Genomic DNA, 20,227 nt, shown 5'->3' with positions numbered 1-20,227 from the left:
ATCATAATGAAGTTGGGTATTTGTGATTTTCGATATCGGGAGAATAGCAGTAATTTCGGGGCATTTCGAAAAATACATCATATTTGTCATACACTAAAATTTATACAACTTCGTTTGGCACTAAGTCAAACCCATAAGGTCAAAACCCATACCAAGGTTAGACCCAAACAATCAGATCTAAATCGGTTTACCAAATCCAGCAAAATAGCAGTAGTGTTGGTTATCCAAACCAAACCCGGTCTCTATGGATTCGCATCCAAACCTAGATAGAGATGTGAGACATGATCTGGGTTGGGTGAGATGTCATATAGACTGATAATTGTTACCCAAATCCGTATGTCCCTTTTAGATCCATTTAGCTAACGGTTGAATCTAGCTGGGATTTTCATATCTGGACCCGACCAGCATATGAAACCGTTGTAGATATCCTTATTCAGTTTATGTAAAAAAGTTAAAAATAAAAATAAAAAAGGGTCCAGAGCTGGCAAGGGCTCTCCTCAATCTAACAACACGAAAAATTGATGTATTAAACCTCAGTAAACTTATTTACAGCCGTTAGAATATGAAAATGAAAGCCGTATACAAGGCCGATTTTGTCAAGATAATTCCTGAAAATGAAAACTCCATATTCATGTGTTTCTAAAGGGATAAAAACAAATTAACGTTTGAATAACCTTATTCCTAATCTGTTATTTGAGGAAAAGTAATGCATCCTTCTGTTATTGTCTATGGGATTATAGGATTGAAAAAAAAAACTTTGAGATTTGTCACCATCATGTATGGATAAAATTGGACGGGTCTGCCCACCGATCCCACTTTTTATACCTCAACTACGAGTGTGTACAACAATTGGATCCGGGCGACCTGGGATCCAAAACATTCCAGCCAGGGGATTACCGATTCTGATTGTTTCCTAATCCAAGTCTGCAGATCTCCGATGCAGACGGTGCATCCCACATGCCAGCCCGACTCTTCATTGAATCAAAATCCGCAATGCACTGATCCATATCGATGGACCCGACCCGCTTCCTTGCGGTCGCGAATCTTTTCCCTGAAACACGATCAAAGACCTGCTCCCAACCCTTCTCCCATGCCCCACGGGCATCACAGAGCTCCGGGTCTCCATTGATCCAACCCCAGTGCCGATCCAAACTCCGGAAGATATCCGAAACACACATGCCCTTGCATACCGGCCTACATGGCCTGCACTTGGCCCCACTGAGTTGGCCCCGGCTTGTGATTGAGGCCACCGGTACACCGTTCCCATTAGGTGGGTATGCGTACTGGCGGTCGCTCAAGACACAGAAGGGGACCCGGCATTCCCGGAACCGGACCTTCTTAGTCACCAATTGTGCCTTGAATGCGGACTCCGAGTTGAGCTGCCGGTACCCGGCAGAAAAGAGCTGGGGAATGAGGGAAATCCTGGACAGGGCGACCCGAGAAGTGTTGAGATCCCCGACTCCGAACCGGTCATTGAGTCCCCCGAACCTGGAACTGGCAGGGACCACATAGGTTCCGGGTACAAAAACATTCGGTGAGAGTGGTGCGGACCAGTAACCGTCAACTCGGGTCCTGATGATCCAGTCGTATTGGATCCGGTTCTTAGCCTGGTAGTCATTGACCATTCTTAGGCAGCCTTCCACGAGGTTGAAATATTGCAGCAGACCCTGAGAAAACTTTTGCTTGTTAGTAAAACTAGATCATTTTCCCTTCATGTAAAACGTAGAGCAAGATGAATAACCATACGAGCCAGATGATCATGGTGTAGATGAGTTTATTTTAAGGAAATGATGGTGTAGATGAGTTAGTATACAGCATTGGCACTACTCGGTTGTATCCACACCTTAACCTAGGGTCATTAACGGGTCAGGTACCCGATTCATCAGTATGTACTTGAACCCGTCCAAATAACAAAGTGTCCCGTTTGGGTTTGACTGGGTCATGAAAATGAAATCCCAATATAAAAAAACTCGAGTTGGGTCGGGTACTCAACAAAAAAGCCAGGTAAGGTCGAGTACACAATAAAAATCATAATCTAAATCTAGCCTGCATATTGCTCGGATCCAATTTGGGTCCACACTTTTTATGTGCACACTCGAGACTTCAGGTCTAGGTTTGATCGAGTACCTGATACAAACCCCATCCGTTGCCAGCTCTACCTTATCGAAGTCAAAGTGCCAAGTTATACGGCCAATCTAATGGTCTACATCACGGGCATGTGATGCAAATAGGTTGGCCAATTGGCATCGGAACAACTAAGTTACGTTAATCTTAAGATCTACGCTATCAAAAACAAGAATAATAGAAATTAACAAATTAACTAATGCATAAAAAAAAAATAACAATCCTTAATTCAATTAACCTCTCTCAAAATTAAGGATGGCAGTGGACCGGGGCAGGCGGGGGCGGAGGACAAGGTCTCTACCCCCGCCCCATCTCAAAATTCGAACCTTCATCCCTGCACGGGGATGGATTTTACCTTCACCCCCGCCTCCATCCTCGTTTCATGTCCTCCATCCCCAGACGGGGGCGAGGCAGGACCCATTTTACCTTGGCCTATTGTCATCACTTAGAAGGATTGGGGATGAGGCAGGGTGGGGATCGAGACGGGGCAGAGAAAAGTGTAACACTACAAGAAAAATACTAATTATTGACAGACATTTGCGACGGAATTTTTTTGTCTCAAATTTGCGACAGAATTAGCAAGAGAAAACTATGTCGCTAACATTCGAAATATTTGCGAAATTAGCGACGAAAAGTTTTCTCTCGCTAATTCCGTCGCTAATGAACGACGAATTAGCAACAGAATTTTTTCGACACCAAACACTACAAGAAAAATGCTAATTAGTGACGGAATTAGCGAGAGAATATTTCTGTCGCGAATCTATCGCTAATTAGTGACGAAATTAGGAAGGGGATTTTTTCGTCTCTAATCCGTCCCTAATTAACGACAGATTAGCGATGACAAAATTTTGTCGCTACTTTTCGATTTAAAGCGACCCATCTAAGGCACGAAATTTTCCCTCTCTCTCCATGCAAAATTTAAACTGACTACTTCGTGGAGGGCCTCCTTGACTTCTCGAACGAGGACGACCTCGTGATGAAGGAACGCGAGGAAGAAGAGGAGTCAGAGTCACCCGCCGGCACTGGAGGACTAGGCAAGCCAGCCCGACCTCTCCAATCCGGTAAGTGGTTTTCTTTTTTGAGCATGGCTTTTCGTTCCCGGCCTAACGATTCTGTTGGGGGTTCTGGTTTCAGGTCGACGAACAAGCGAGGAAACCAGGTTGGGAGGGCGCCGAAGAGCGCGCCGGTTCGGAGGTGCAGTCACTGCGTTGTGCAGAACACCCCGCAGTGGCAGGCCGGGCCAGACAAGCGGGGAACCAGGTCGAGAGGGCGCTAGAGAGCGTGCATGAGAGTGCACCAGTTCGGAGGTGCACTTTTTTGCGTTGTGCAAAAGACCCAGCAATGGCGGGCCGAGTCAGAAAAGCAGGGAACCAGGTCGGGAGGGCACTGGAGAGTGCGTCGATTCTGTGCAAAAGACCCTGCAGTGGCAGGTTGGGCCGCTCAGGTGCAACACATGTGTGGTGCGGTATAAGTCTGGCCTATTGCTGCTGGAATATCGCTTGATATGGAGCAATTTTTTTTAAATTTTTTTTTTAAAATTTAGCGACGGATATTAGCTATCGCTAAGTTAAAATAGCGACGGACTCACGATAGATATTATATGTCGCTAATTTAAATTAGTGACAGACTCGCAACGGATAATGTTCGTTGCTAATTTGTCACAAATTAGCGACGGAAGTAGCGACAAATCATTTATGTCGCTAATTAACGATGAGAAATATGCGATGGACGATATCCGTCGTTAATCCATCGCTAAGCTGTTTAGCGACGGATAGTGTCTGTCGCTAATCCATGTTTTTCTTGTAGTGTAAGTCCATCCCTGCCTCCATCCCCGCACATGGATGGATTTTAACCTTCATCTCTGCCTCCATCCTTGTTTCATGCCCTTCGTCCCCGGTCCAAACGGGGTGAGGCGGGACAGAGTTTCGTTTTCCTCCAGTCCAGTGCCATCTCTACTAAAAAATCCCATAACAAGTGTTTATAGCATGAAAGGTAACCCTCTCTATGGTGAATCTTGGATAAGATCCAAGCAAACTCAAACAATAAAATTTAAATCCTAAATACTAACTATGGATCCAATCCTAGATCACAATCCCATCATCAATTGTTGTTGTTGTTCTTCTTCTTTTGTTTGATTTGGATCTACGATTGTATCATCCTCCATCGGATGGGAAATTTTTTTGGAATGGGATCCAAGTCAAACAAATAAAAGAAAAAAGAAGAACAAGAAAAAGAATAGGTGATGGGATTGAGATCTAGGATCGATAGTTAGTATTTAGAACTTGAATTTTTCTTTTTAGTTTGCTTTTGTATTCGGATCTTATCCAAGATTCATTGTGGAGGTAGAGTTTCCCTTCATACTATAATACTTGTTATGGGATTTTCTAGGAAAGTTAATTGGGCTGAGAATTGTTACTTTCTTTGATTTTATGCATTAGTTAATTTGCTAAATTTTATTATTCTTGATTTTGATAGCATAAATCTTAGGAATAACGTGATTCTGTGATTCAGGCAATCAATTTGCATCAATTGATATCAAAGCAAGATTTTGTTCTTGTGACGGTATCAAAAAGTGATCTACAAGAGAATGTGCAAAAAAATATGGTTGAAGTGAAAGATGCAATGATGGATTTGCCAACCGATGTGGTATACCTAAAGACAATTTTTATTGATAGCAACCAAAATATAGTGATGATAAAAAAACAACTATAGAAATCAACAATACATAAAAGGCTGGATTGGTACACTAGAAGACAACTATTCATGGAATCCACACATCACTTAAAGCAGCAACCAACTTGTTCCCTAGAGATCTATGAAGAATGCTCCAATCTGAGAAGTGACATGATAATAACGACGAGCATAGGTGTGCATCCACTACCGTTGACTGATGACTTAGGCATCCCTAGCGAGCAACCTCTGCCATCGAGCACATGTCTCAAGTAGGTCCAAGAAGGTGGTGGTTGTTTTCGAACCACCGCACCTCCTCTTGATATGCATCCTCATCATCATTTTCTTAATACTCAGCCAACTGAACCTACTTGCGGTTCATCGAACATTAGGTTGCCAAGTATCTAACTCCATCACATCGAAAGCATCTTTGCCCATTCTCAGCTTCCCACATATGAGATCTTATGGTGTGCACGAAAAGTTGAGAATGAGCAAAGATGCTTTCGATGTGATGGAGTTGGACACTTGTCAACCCAATGTCTGCTGAAAGCTGAGAACAACTAGAGATGCTTTCGATGTGATGAAATTGGACACTTAGCATCCCAATCTCTGACGATCCGCAAGCGGGTCTAGTTGGCTGAGCATGAAGAAAATAATGACGAATATGCAAAAACAAGTAAGGATGCAAAGCAAAGTGGTGATTGAAAGACCACCACCACCCTCTTGGACCGACTTGAGATGTGTGTTCGATGCCGTCGACTTGACCTTCTAACTAGCTGTTGGTAGAGGTTGCTCGCTAGGATGCCTAAGTCACAACTGATGGTAGTGGACGCACACCCATGTTTGTTGTTGTTATGGTGTCACTTCTCATATTAAAACTTTCTTCATGAATCTCTAAAGTACGTAGTGGTTGATGCTTCAGGTGTTGCATGAATTCTACAAACAATCCTTTTATCATACCAATCTGATGATATGCTTTCTTTTGTGCATCTTTGTTTTTTACAATTGTTTTTTCGATTATCGTTATATTTTGGTTGATATCAATAACTACTATCTTTAGGGACAACACCTCTATCTACAAATCCATCACTACATCTTTTGTTTCGACCATGATTTTTTGCACATTCTCTTCTTGACCACTTTCTGACATCGTCACAAAATCAAAATCTTGCTTTGATACCACTTGATGCAAATCGATCGCTCGATTCGCAAATGAACAACTAAGTTATACTACTCCTAAGATCCATGCTATCAAGAACAAGAATAATGAAAATTTAAAATTTAACTAATGCATAAAATCAAAGAAAATAACAATTTTCAATCCAATTAACCTTTAAAAATCTCATAAGTATTTGTAACATCAAAGAAAACACTAACTCTACAATGGATGTTAGATAAGATTTGAATACGAAAGCAAACTAAAAAAACAAAATTCTAATTCTAAATACTAACCATGGATCTAATCGAATCCTAATCCTGGATCCCAATCCCATCACCTGTTCTTCTTCTTTTTGTTTGTTTGACTTGGATCCAATTTAGGATTCATAATTGCATCAACAAGACCACATGAGGGAATTTTATCTAGGAAGAATAAAATAGTATGATTTCAATGCGGCTACTATAAATGGTGCGGGTGCGGGTGCGGCTGCGGCTGGGGATGGTTGGTTCCTAAAGTCATAAGACCTGATCTATTAAGAAGCTTTTGGGTGTGGCCAAGGGTCGTTTAACATATGCATGTGTCATCTTTGACAATTTGTAATCCCTTACCAGACAGCGACAATAAAGAATCGCCCTCTTTGGATGAATCAGGAAACGTATTAAACATTTGATTCAATAATTGACTTCACAACAACTAAAAGTCTCTTGCCCGACACTCAACCTTTCAAAGCAATTTTCGTCAAATAACAAAAAAAGTAAACTTTCAAAGCAAATTGAGAATAGAAACTGCTGCTCAAATACTTGTAGCCAACGTCGTAAACTTCAAAGCCTCAAGAGGTTTAGCTCAGTGAAGGGGGCTGCTGGTGATGGTTTCATAGTCATGAATGTCAAACCCCTTACATTAATGCCGAAGACTCTAGGGATGGCAGTGGACAGGGGGAAACGAGACCGCCCCATCTCAGACTGAGGATGGAAGACATGAAATGGGAATGGAGGCGGGGATGAAAGTTAAAATCAAAACCCAGACACCGTTTGAACCAGAGATGGGGACATGGACAAGGATGAAAGTTAAAATCAAAACCCGTGCAGGAATGAAAGAGGGGATGGAGGGTAGGATTTTGAAATGGGGCCGGGGTGGAGACCTTATCCCCCGCCCGGGTCCACTGCCATCACTAAATAACTCTATGAGGACTAAGGATGGCAGTAGACCGGGGGACAATGGGCCCCTGCCCTGCCTCGCCCCGTTTGAACAGGGGATGAAGGTTAAAATCTATCCCCGTGCAGGGATAGAGGCGGGGATGCACTTACGCTTCCCCCCGCCCTGCTCGTCCCCTTCCCCGCCCCGCCCCATCCCCAATCCTTTAAGGATTGACTATAAACTGAGGAGAAACGGGGCCCGGCCCACCCTGCCTCACCCCGTTTAGGCCAGGGATGGAGGACATGAAACGGGAATGAAGGCGGGGGTGGAGGTTAAAATCCATCACCGTGCAGGGATGGAGGCGGGGATAAAGGTTCAGATTTTGAAACCAGGCGGGGGTGGAGACCTTGTCCCCCGCCCGGTCCACTGTCATCCCTAATGAGGACGAGGAATGCCACAAATTTACACCGTCGGAAAGGCTACCACAAGTACAGTTGAGCTAGCACGATTGAATCTTTCTTGTCCTTCATGAAATAAAAGAGTGGTGAACTTCAAAAGGTCATTTGGATTGCTAGACTTTATGAACTTGGGAATAAAAAGCAAACAGTTTCCCATTGTTGAAAAATGCAGTTACTTTTACCAAGGCAATGAGGACATTATTTGGGCAGCAAACGTGTCTTATTAAGGAGGTGGCAATTGGTATGCTGCCTTTGCACACAACAGCAGAAGCAACACATCACTGATTTAAGTTTTTCTGTCTTTTAAGGGATAATTGGGGAAAACCGCCTCCCTCGCAAGCAAACTCACTAGTACAAAAACATAAATTTTGAACAGCTTGGTGATGTGTAGTGGGCTTAAGTTGTAGCTTTAGTTTTCATGAAAATAATTCTAAGAGGGTGTTTGCATGTTGCATAAGGAGGCTCCGTTCCTCGGTCTGCGGATTTTGAATCGTACTCTACTCCCTCAGCGGAAAAAGTTTCCCTTGAAAGAGGGATCATAAGTTGATTTTGGGACTCTTTTTTTTCAGGGAAAGAGAGCTCCACGTTTGCGTTGCAGTGGTGAGCCCCATAAAAGCACATCAAATATTGTACGATCTTGCGAAAAGCCTCAACTTTCGGTGGCAGGCAAACGCACCCTAAGATTCATTTGATTCGTAACCGACCTCTCCGTTTGAAAAGTAACGCATACCGCCGCGAGCAAAAGCGTTGGTACGTTACCTTTCGAAAATCTCCTTCATCTTTTTTTTCTTATTCCGAAACCAAATCATACGGTTCACTCGCCTTTGGAAGTCCTTTTTAAAGATAATTTAAACGATAAAAGTGATACCGTGGAGAGTTTTAACATTATCATTACGAAGCTAACATAAGGAGAGATGAAGTTCAGGGAAACTTGTGATTGTGAGAGGAAAATCTGCCACAGCAGCATAAATTTGTGGACTCTGTTCCTCTCCACGATGAGAATCGATGGTCAGACGTGAGCACAATCATTTCCCAAAATGTCACCGTAATAAATAAAAAAAGGGTTTGTTTTCCAAACACATCAGGGCGTCTACGCATTCATTTTTTCCTTTTACTTGACAGTGCTTCCGTTTCCACGATGACTCTCTCTCTCTCTCTCTCTCTCTCTCTCTCTCTCTCTCTCTCTCTCTCTCTCTGTTGCACATGCAAGAAGACGAAAACCTAGCGACGGCTTTCCGGCGTGCATGCGCCGGAAAATGGAATCTTCCTTTCTTTCTCACCAGAGAAGAAAGGAACGGACTCAAAGGGATTCAAAACCACGTAAAGAGAAAACGATGGTTTCACGGTAAACAGAAAAAGAGGTACGTCAAGAAGAAGAAACGAGACATGGGCTTACCTGCAAGCCATTGGGGGAGTTGTGGGAGGACAAGACCTGGCTCTGTGCCCTCGTCTCAGGCACCGCCCACTGCTCGAAGATCCTCACGGCGGCGATCCGGCGGGCGTCCTTCAAGAGCAAAAGCTTGTAGGCGTTCTTGTCGAGCGGGCTGTGGAGGAAGAGATCCGAGTTGTTGAAGACGTTCACCACCCTCTCCACCAACGACGGCCCCGTGAGCTCGAACCGCCTCGCCCCTCCCACCAGGCAGATCGCCACCCGGGACCTGTCCAAATCGGACTTCCTCCTCTCCTTATTTGCCGACGACGGCGACGGCCGGTGTGTCTGAGTCCGGCCGGAGAGGGTGGTGGGGTGGATGGAGAGAGAAGGGGAGAGCCGGCCTCTGAAGAGGTTTCTGAGAGGGGAGAAAGGGTCTTCGGCGGTGTAGGAGAGGGAGAGTAAGAGGAAGACGACGAAGGTGAGAGGAACCACGAGCCGGAGGAGGACCTTCCGATCGAATTCCGTCACTGGACGTTTCCACATCCTCTTCTGCTTCTCTTTGCTTTCTCTTCTTTTTCTTCTTTATCTTTTTTTTTCTTCAGATCATTTTGCCTACTTAAGGAATAGCACAAGAGACGTGCGTTGATCGGAGTGAGCCACCTACTTTCTAGTTTCCTTCTTTCATACCTACCACACTATATTATATTATATATATATTTTTTCCCTTCTTCAATGCCTAATACTATATAGTTTTTCTCTTTGTTTATTAACCCATCCTAGAGGTTCTATCACGATGGGACACAAGGGTTTTACTTTTTTTGAAAACTTTTGACTTAGGTTGTCTGTGCTATTTTGAAAAGTTTTAAAATCTCTTGTTTTTATTTTTAAAAATTTAAGAATGCTATTTTGAAAAGTTTTAAAATCTCTTGTTTTTATTTTTAAAAATTTAAGAATGACATTTTTAACTTCACATGCAGGATGAACTACTGCATAGGTTGTGCCCCACAAGGGCAAATGTTTTATTCTATAATAATGAATTTACTAATTAACTTTATTTGTAATTTGAATTTCAAACTCATAAAACTAAATTCAAATTTATTGAAATTGCATTACATACATATCCAATTATTATAAATTTGTCTAAAATCATATTTGACTTTATTTTAATAAAATTTATCAATTATTTTATTAAATTCTATCATTTTCATAAATTTAATTTTGAGTATAAATTTTACTGAAATAAATTTTAATCAACTTTATTTTTTATAAGATATCTGTCATCATTCATCTTTTATTAATTTTTATTTTTACACTCATTTCTCATAAAATTCATTATTAATTTTATTTTATTCATTGAAAATACTGTAAAGAATCGCAAGTATTATATTCAAATTCAATTTAAATTTCAAGTTTAATTTTGACAAATATTCAAATTATTATATAATTCAAACTTAAATTGACATTTAATTAAATCTTAATTTAGGTTTGAGTCAAAATCAAATCCAATTATAATATTTAAAATATATTTATTAAATCTAAATTAAATCCAAATCCGATCCGAATTCAAATTTCTAAATCAAAATCCAAATTTGATAAAACTCCAAATTCAAATGCACATTCAATGCGAATATTGACCAAATAAAAACTCAATTTAAATTTCAATTAAGTCCAGTTTAAATCCAGATTAAATTTATTTGAAAATCAAAACCTAATTCAAAATAAATTCTCAACTTGAAATTTATTATGAATCCAAATTAAAGCTCGAATTATAATTTAATACTCATCTTAATTTCAAATAATATTTTTAAGGTTCACCTTTATTTCTCATAAAATATTGAAAATTCACAGGATGTGTTTTCTTTATGAAAATCATGACGTTCTTTTTGTTTCTTGAAAATTAAATGGTGTTCTATGTATTTTATTTTGATTTATCATAATAATAACTCTGGTTCTCTAAAATAGCGAACCTATAAATCCTACAAAAATATAAAGCTATTCAGACATATGAAAGTAGTCTCAATAAAAATCTCAGACTCAGATGAGTCATGGTTTGGGATATATGCCCTCGGCAAGTCGACACAAGAATCTTGTCCTGATAGGGAGCTTATGGAGACCGTAACTTTTTTATAAAAATCATCTCCCAAAATATTCAAGATTTGTGACTGAGATTTTTATATACATTAGTTTGTGTGTAAGAAAGCATGATAAAAAAATTGGATCTGATTTCTCATGGTTTGAAAATTAAAATTCATGAAAATTTGGTTCATAACATATAATTTTTGGAGAACAGTTTGTTAAATAACAAAAATTGCCTATATTATGAGATTTTTATTACATGTCGTAATTCCAAAAGTAAACCAGATAAACATGGCATAGTTTCAGATATACCCATGACATACTGATGTACAATATGTGGGTCTATTGAGGCAGTGTGATTGTGTCATTATTCGTGAACATCTTTTGAAGGCTATGTTATAAAATTCTGTTATAATATTAATGTGAAGTAGGATGTGTCAATGTACTATATAATATGATGCTTTGATATGCATCATGATGTTATGATGTGCTATAAGACATGAAAAGCATTCATAAATATGTGAATACTCATAAAAGAGCAAATGGTTTAAAAGAATCAATATGGTGTCATAAGTACATGAATATGATATGTGGCATGTTGTTGAGCAACATGTGAGCATATTGAGGTTATATGCTAGTATAATATTTTATGAAAAATTATATTAAATACAAGTTTAAATTTTGTCATGATGCATATGATGATGACACATACTTGCATATATTGACACGTGATAGGCATCCTACTGTGGTTGAGCAGTGAGATTGCCTAATTGGATTATGCATGATAATGTGCATGCTTGAGTTGGATATGAAACTCATGTGGCATGAATGTATGTTATAGATATTATGAATCGAAAATTGTTCTATGTAGAAAGAACATATAAAAACTTAAGATGTAAAAGGATATTCAAATAGTGTGCTAATAATTTTCTCCTTGGTTGCCCTATGATAATGTTAGGATTTTTGGATAACTGACATGGGGGACAATGTGGTATTAAACTATGTGGTGTCATTTTTTTTTAAGAAACTGATATTGTTGTTTGTATTCTCAGCCATGGTAGTAGATGACTTTTCTACTATTGAGACTTGGGAATGGTGTGGTAGCGTATTAGTATACCAATAATTTAGCTACGATGATGATGCTCGATGATGTCAGTTAGTAGCTGCCTAGGTTGATGATGCCCTTGGCCGACTAGGGCGTTGATGCCTGATGTTGCCCCAAGCAACATGTACAAACCATGTTAATAAAATACAAATTGTATGTATGAAAAAATATTTCTGGTATTGGCTTGTACTTTGGTGTTTATTTGTGACAGTACCCATAAGGGTATTCAAGAAAAAACTTAAATTTGATTGCAAGTAACAGGTTCAAGCATTCAAAAGTAAGTGGTAATATGAAAGATAAAAGTTGTATCATGCATTGGTTCAGGTGTCATGAGTTATTGCAAATATTTCTAAATTGGTTTATATACCTTAACATTCTCTCAGGTTGAGGTTTGTTTGATTTATGCCTTAATAATTTAAATGCTTAATCATAGATATGTTTATGTTTTGTAACATGATACATGAATTGCTCGACTCAATGCATGAATTCAATAGCTACAGTTGTCCATTGGAATGCATTATAATATGATATTACATTGTTGTATGTTTTATGTATACTTTGTTCTATATATACATGCATTATTATTATATTTCTACTGAGATTTGATGAGTTCGACTCCTATATTATAATTATTCAGGTAATGAATAAATTATTTGGAATAATGATAGAATATTGTGGATGATGGCTAAGAACCAACTATTTGGACCTTGGATTAGTTTGAATAAAAAGACATGTTAATTGGTTTTGATAATTATTTAAAAGCAATTCATTTAAATTGATGAATGGTTAATTTAGATCATGAATTGTATTGTTATTGTATAATTTTGGATTCAGATTTTTGTATTGGAACTGATTCAGGGTTTGGACCTGAAACCAAGTTCAATACGAAAATTGAATTTAGTCTCATGTTGAGTTAACCTACTTGTAACCTGCCTGAAATTCTAACTAAAACTAAAGTAAATGTTTTTCATTGTATTTCTATTTTTTTATAAAAGGGTTCTTACTCTTGATTATCTCTTTCTCAAACTTAATTCTAGTGTGCTAATATACATTGGCGCTTGCACACAAGTGATTAGGGATGGCAGTGGACCGGGGGGGGGGATAAGGTCTCCACCCTTGCCCCGTTTCAAAATCCAAACCTTCATCCCTGCCTCCATCCCAGCACGGAGATGGATTTTAACCTCCACCCCCGCCTCCATCCCAATTTCATGTCCTCCATCCCTGGTCCAAATGGGGTGAGGCGGGGTGGAGCCCCATTTCCCCTTGGCCTATAGTCATTCCTTAAAGGATTGGGGACGAGGCGAAGCGGGGAAAGGCGGGGATTGAGACGGTGATGGGGCGAGGCGGGGGAAAGCGTAAGTCCATTCCCGCCTCCATCCTCGCACGGGGATAGATTTTAACCTTTATCCCCGCCTCCATCCTCGTTTCATGCCCTTCAACCCCGATCCAAATGGGACGAGGCGGGGGCAGGGCCCCGATATCCCTCGGTCCACTGCCATCCCTACAAGTGATCCCCCTAGTGCTTAGTTTGATTGGAGCAATGTTGTCAATAAGGTCTTGCATAAAGAAAAAACTTGTGTTTTGAGTTAAAAGTTTTGGGTGTTACAACATTGAACTTGATATTCATGAACAAGATGATTATAAGGACATTTTAATGTGTTACAAATTTCTTGATAATTAAACCCATTGGTTACTAGCTCAAATGATGCTTCAAAGAGTGTGTTTGATTCACATAACAAATCCTGTCAATAACGACATAGTCTAAAATTTGGCATCCTTTAATTGCTGACTCAATAGGACCCAAAAGTTCAAAACATTTTGAACCTTCGTCGATCCAAATATGGTTTAAAGTCTGGAATTGCACCCTAGGGGTTGTGATCCACTTATTTAGGACAATCAAAAGGAGTCAAGGGGCCACAATTTAACTCATGTTGACTCTTGATGTCTTCTTCCTCTTTCACACTAGGGCAATGAATGGAGTGATTGCCGCCATCACCATTGATCGCCCTCTCTAACTAGTTAGTTTTCTCTCTGGGAAGGAAGAATAGGGAATTGCATCAATGGCTTCTCCATCATCTCTTCTCCTTGCTCGGCGATGCAATTTCTAAGATCTTAGAGACAAAAAAGAAAGTGTTGATTTGACCAATCAATCAATCCAATTCAATAGGTGAAAACTTTGATATATTTATCTTCTTTTTATTCTTTCTCTCTATTCTCTGATGAATTATTCATCCATTTTGTCCATCACATTGATCTCCTTATCGAAAACTACTTTAATTTAGGTTTAAATTCACTCATTTGGTTCATAAACCATAATATTTGGTGGTTTTTTTATTAATTTGGGTCAAACTAAGGGAAATTTAGGTGTTTCTTTACCAATTTGAGTTAAAATTTAAGAAATTTTTTATTGAATTTTTTTGTATGGCCTTGCATAATTTTATTCATGGATATTTAAATGAATAAATTTATGTTTTGTTCAAGAACATTTTGTATTATTGCATGCAATTGTGGCTTATACAAGATTATATTGTGTTGCTAACTGGTTATTTGCAAGATGGGCTCATCTGAAAATTAAATATAAATTATGTCAATTTGATATGAGAAAACCCCAACCTTGAAACTTTTAGATGCACTGTCTTTGATGTTTCACATATGAGGATAGGGGTAAATCCTTTGTGAGTTGGGGTGATGCAGTGTGTCTTGTTTTGTTTTCCTGCAGTAAAGTCTTTTGAAGAATAGGCCTCTAGGAGATGGATCTACTCATGACGTCATTATGAAAAAATCACCCAAAGACCCCGACATAAAATCATGGAGAATGCAACACACATGCTTGTAGGAGACCCTTGTTGTCTCTCTATATCAGGTAGACATTTTTGCTATGTGCAGGTAGCCCTCCGGAGAAACGATAGTTAGCAACCATAGTCATTGGTGACCTTCTAGTTAGAATTGGCTAAGCAAACTTTGGTCTTGGACAATTAATGTGTCAATTGTTGCTTCACATGTCCTTGTATTGGGTAAGTAGGGCTTTTCTCGTACTCATTACGGTACTCAGCGTGAACACACCATGCAAGCCAAACCTCTAGTACATCTTTTAATGTGAATTATATTAATTAATATATAATAATAATTAAGTTTATTGAGTCAAAATCTTGATTTGCCAAACAAGTTTTCATAAATTAAGTTTTTGGGGACGTGTTTGTAAAAACCAAAATTATTGAATATTATTTTGGTACCCTTGAAATCTCTATAATCTCTTTTTTAAAAGAGTACTAATTTATTAATTAATATTAATTAATAAGAATTTGACTTAGTTTTGAAAAGTGTGGTTGAAGATAAGGCCAATTGGCACTCCTGTCTTAATGAGAGAAGGGGGAGGTGCACAGGAAAATCTTTCTGAGTAGCCTAATGCAATTGAGCTAAGAGGCAAGCCCAAAGGTCCGCTCCATTAGGTTTGTTCTCAAATTAAGGGTGGACACAAAACCTTGAGCATGATTTAATCTTGATGGCAGCTGGAGGAAAAAGTAAATTGGTCTTTGTCTTGTGTTGTTTTTCATTTCTTGATAGTTCTTGTTCGTTGGTGGAGAAGTCTTGGTTGACAACAAGGTATGCTTCTCGATCTTTGTTTTATTCAATTGATCTTATATGCGAAAATATTGTAAGTAGTTTTTTTAGTAACCATGAATGAGCCCATGTTGTATGCACCCATCATGGCCATTGATTAATTAAGTCAAAGATAGCTTGAATATTACATTTCTGTTTAGATAGTGAATATGAGTTTTTAATTTGTCCGTTTCTTCATGAGTAACATGCATGAAGCATACTTTATGATGATGCATGATAACCATGGGACATCATTCGCATGTGAAAATCAACTATAAAAGAATTTCCTAAGTTAATCGGTAGACTCGTTAGAACTTCCAACGTCCCGTGGCCATAGTTACCAATTGATGTTTGCTGAAACCGTATGTGTTAGAAATGTCATACTTGAAAGTCGTGATAGGTGTTTATGCTTCACGAGGACCTTAGCGAACAAAGTATCACCATGATTATTTAATGTTTGTTAGCAACTCATGCACAATGATTGCTTTAGTCATTGTTTTCATCATGAGCATTACTTGTTATGGTTATTTTGTATTATTTAGTTATGTTATCATGTTTGGTACTTTAACTTAATTATTTTGAATTAATGATTTGAAAATCATTTTGAATTTAATTTATATTTGATTTTCACTTCTCATGTGTTTATGAATATGGTGGCTTGTTTTCATTCATGATATGATCAATGGCCAAGTCACCAATATGTCAATAAGTTAATCGAGTCCTCTACTTCAGTTAAAGCCGTATATTGATGTATTTAGAAATATTATTTCATCTAAAATATTTAGAAATATTCTTAATTGCTTTGAATTTCACCATAAGCTAATTACACTTATACATAACCAATCAAGTTTAAAATTAGATTTAATCATATACTAGGAAATTTATTATTTAATTTAATTAAGTGATATTTATAAGTTATTTATTGATCCTATCCTACCATATTTTTCATCGATTTTGAGGGTTTTTTGGGTCAGATTTAGGGGAATGAATGGTGGAGAGAGTGCTTGGTATAGGCTCCCCGAAGAACTAGACAAAAGGGTTTTCATAAATATTCTCAATTTTATTTATTTTATATTTTTTGTGTGATTTTTTTGAATTTTTTAAACAAAAAAATTGAATAGGCTAATTCCTCTTGATTTTTTTTAAAATTTTCTTAATTTTTCTGTGTTTTTAATTTTTTTGACATTTTAATTTTCAAATGTAACAAAATCAGTTTTAAAAATAAGTTGATTCTATTCGATTAGATACACTTCTATTCAAATTGTAATACTGATTTGGTTCGAAATCCAAATTCAAAAATATTCAACCATGTGTCCGGTTAATTTCTTTAGCAAAATCAGAACAAATTGTTTTGGCAACTCAAACAGAGAATTATTTCTTCAATTCTAATTGTTCTGTCAAATCAAACGCATAACAAAAACTAGTTTAGGACAGCTTGTTCCCGAAAGTTCTTTCAACGCATGCTTGTCCTGAACCGGTTGTACTGAACAAACTAGTTATGAAAATCAAACGCACCCAAACTGTACTCGTTTGTGACCCATTGGGTCATACTACTGCCTGTCAACTGCAAAATGGAATGTCACTGGTTCAATCAATGAGTCATGGCAAAATTTGGCACACCAAAATCTAATCCTCAGTGAGACTGTTGTAAAGGAAAAAATATCTTAAAAGCAATGGCAAAATTTTGTGCCCTTGAGTCCCTTTTTTATGAGTTGGCAATAGGATCCATGTGATAATGCACCTGTATATGCTCACGTATTTAATGAATCATTTTTGGATCCTTGCCACGAAATGATGGCTTCTGCTGGCAACATTCAAACTACAGCTCCAATTCATAACGTGAACCTTTTGCCATTTTTTTTTTAAACAAACATGAAATGGGTCAATCTTTCAACGTGGGCCACTTAAGGCAGGATGGTTGTCGGGTTCCACTCGGGTTTTCCTCGCTTCAGCAAGGGTTTCTCGTCATAAAAAAACATAAAATCAATCAATCATTTACGCATAAATATCTTCTTTTGCATATATATATATATATATATATATATATATATATATATATATATATATATATATATATATATATATATATAATGTGTAAGTGTAAAATAATAAGTGTTAAATGAGTTTTTCAGGGATTTTCATTTTATTTTGTAGATTTTGACCATAAAGATGTGATCTATGTACTTGATTTTATAAGGATCAGCTCTTGAAGAGTTTGATTCCGGCACATGAATGAGTTTTTATAAGGTTCAAAAAATCAACAGTCCGAAATCTTTGTACATTTTCAGGCTCCAAATGTCATATTTTTTCATCAAAAATACATAATCCAGGTGTGGATTCCTTGTAAATCGACCATGCCTAACACATTTATAGAGTCAAAACTGCAAAAAAAAAACACCAAAAGAGCAAAAAAACCCATTTAGCACCTATCCATTTCAAACCTATGGGAAAGGCATTTTCCTCAACTAGGTTGATCATTAATCCCGAGTTCCCAACTCTTAATTGTGGTGTCGCCACTCACCACTTGAGCTCGATTTATATGGGATTTTTTTTTAAAGGGAAGAGTTTGTTATTTGGCATATGAATTGATAAAAAAACTGATGACATCACCCACATGCAAACTTTGGTTCATATCAGCCAAACTGGTCCTCATCAATCTCTGGTGCAAAGATAATGTCAAGATACATTGATTAACATCTCCAATAAGCCCATCGTGCAAAATTAGGGATGCAAACTGTTTGGATCCGAAACAGCTAAATAAATGAGGATTTATATTGGAATCTGAACTAGAACAGCAAAAATTGCAAAACTTCCTTCCTAAATCTGACCCATTTGTAACTACCGACATGAACAAAAAGATAGAATTGATGAAAATGAAAACTTATGATATATTTTTGGTTTATTTAAAAATATTATTTAAATTTCATTAATTTTAATATCTTATTAAATCTTATATATAATTTAAAACCGGGTTTATATTTGATGCTAATGAAGGTATGAAACTAATTAGATAGAAATCATAAATGCAAACTGTATCAGCACTAGAGATTAAACCTTGGATCATGTTTTTTTCCATGTCAAAATGTGATTTTTTGAGTTGTGCATTTTTGGTACATTGTGGGCCTTTGATATTTAAAGCCCTTAAAAAACTGGTCTACATGTCGCTATCAAATTATTTAAGGCTCATTTCCTGCTAAACAAATATTGTAGATCACGTCTATAAGGTGTGATATATAAAAATAATATAACAAATATGAAATAAAAGTGTTTTCTACTCAATAGTTTCAAACCTTCTTTTCTAACATGTATTTACCCTTTAAACCAAAGGGGCGCTCCATGTGGTTGCTAGAAAATGTGAAAGAGGGGGAGGAGCCTATGAAAGCTCACATTGATCTTTTCTTTTATGCCTCCTCTTTTTTCCTTCTCCATGGTGGTTTTGTGTTCGCTTGCCAAGAACCCTTATGCAACACATCTTACGGTCCCCTTCTCCCTTCTAGACACCTTGAAGAGCATCTTCCAGTTCCATCATGAGTCCAATGCATGTTGAACGATATCCATGCCTAGGTTTTTCTCTCTCATGCTCTTCTTTTTCTCTCTTGCCTATGTTATCTCTTGTAATCGACGTCGAAAACTTTGTGCCAAAAGACCCAATGGTTCAATGATCGAAGAATCCCAAACATACTTTCTCCCTCTAGGAGTCAACTCTTGTAGTCAACTCCTTCTCAGCAGAAGTCGATTCACAACATAGAGGATTCAACCCCTGATTTTCATGAGTCGGCCCTCAACCCAAACATCCAATGCAAGGGTGAAACCATGCATAAATCCTCCAATACCAACCAGGTAGGGTCCCGCAGACCATACCCTAAATATATCAGGTTAGATCCCTCATATCTCACACTCAACAGCCTCAACCGGCACTTAAACCACAAAAAAAAAAAGCACTCAGAAGTCAACTCAAGCACTGTAGGGGTCGACCTTTACTTAGCAAGAATCAACTCTCAACTGTAGGGTTCGACTCTACTCTAATAGGGTTCGACTCGACTCCTCCTAAAGGGGTCGACTCTGCCTTAGCAGGGGGGCCAACCAAAACAACACTAAAGCACAGGGAGTCGACCCTGACAACCACCAACTAGGGTTTCCTCTCTCAAAAGTTGAAAATCTCAAGGTTTGAGCACTCAACTCCAGTGAAAATCCATCCCAAAATTGATTTTCATGCTCAAGTCTCATGAAATTATCTATACGTTGGCAACCTTGCAATACAATACTTATAAATTACATAAGCATCTCATTTACGTATTGTTACACTTGCAATATACATAAACAACTACATCACAAGCATTCACATCTACGTAGTGCCACATCATCAATACGTTAATTGAAAAGAAATAATGTAAGCATATCCATATTTATCACACCACAAATGCATGCTTATGTACTTATGCATTTCAACACAAACCATGTCTCTTTTTAGACCATTGGACACAAAATAATACAGCAAACCCCACAATATTGCAAACACAGGTCTT

The 20,227-nt window shown here is 38.0% G+C and overlaps 1 protein-coding gene across 1 annotated transcript; it reads right to left on the bottom strand.

Moving 5' to 3' along the window:
* Window positions 1-503: 503 nt before the first annotated feature.
* Window positions 504-9,492, bottom strand: LOC149835984 (uncharacterized). Its single transcript, XM_090010740.1, has 2 exons — window positions 8,945-9,492; window positions 504-1,667 (listed from the first exon to the last, which is right to left on the bottom strand). The coding sequence occupies exons 1-2, from the start codon at window positions 9,461-9,463 to the stop codon at window positions 894-896; spliced, it is 1,293 nt and encodes a 430-aa protein (XP_089866866.1). The 5' UTR covers window positions 9,464-9,492; the 3' UTR covers window positions 504-893.
* Window positions 9,493-20,227: the final 10,735 nt, after the last annotated feature.

This window comes from Nuphar pumila, chromosome 6 (assembly GCF_984573655.1).
Source record: "Nuphar pumila chromosome 6, dmNupPumi1.hap1.1, whole genome shotgun sequence".
Classification (NCBI taxonomy): domain Eukaryota; kingdom Viridiplantae; phylum Streptophyta; class Magnoliopsida; order Nymphaeales; family Nymphaeaceae; genus Nuphar; species Nuphar pumila.
The sequence above is the reverse complement of the archived record's forward strand: the minus strand, read 5'-3'. Positions and strand labels throughout refer to the sequence as shown.

Bases quoted from the DNA above. Each gene is read 5' to 3' on its own strand.
- LOC149835984 (XM_090010740.1), bottom strand. From the start codon at position 9,463: ATGTGGAAACGTCCAGTGACGGAATTCGATCGGAAGGTCCTCCTCCGG. The intron at 1,668-8,944 runs GTAAGCCCATGT...AAGTTTTCTCAG, and splicing joins ACTCCCCCAATGGCTTGCAG to GGTCTGCTGCAATATTTCAA.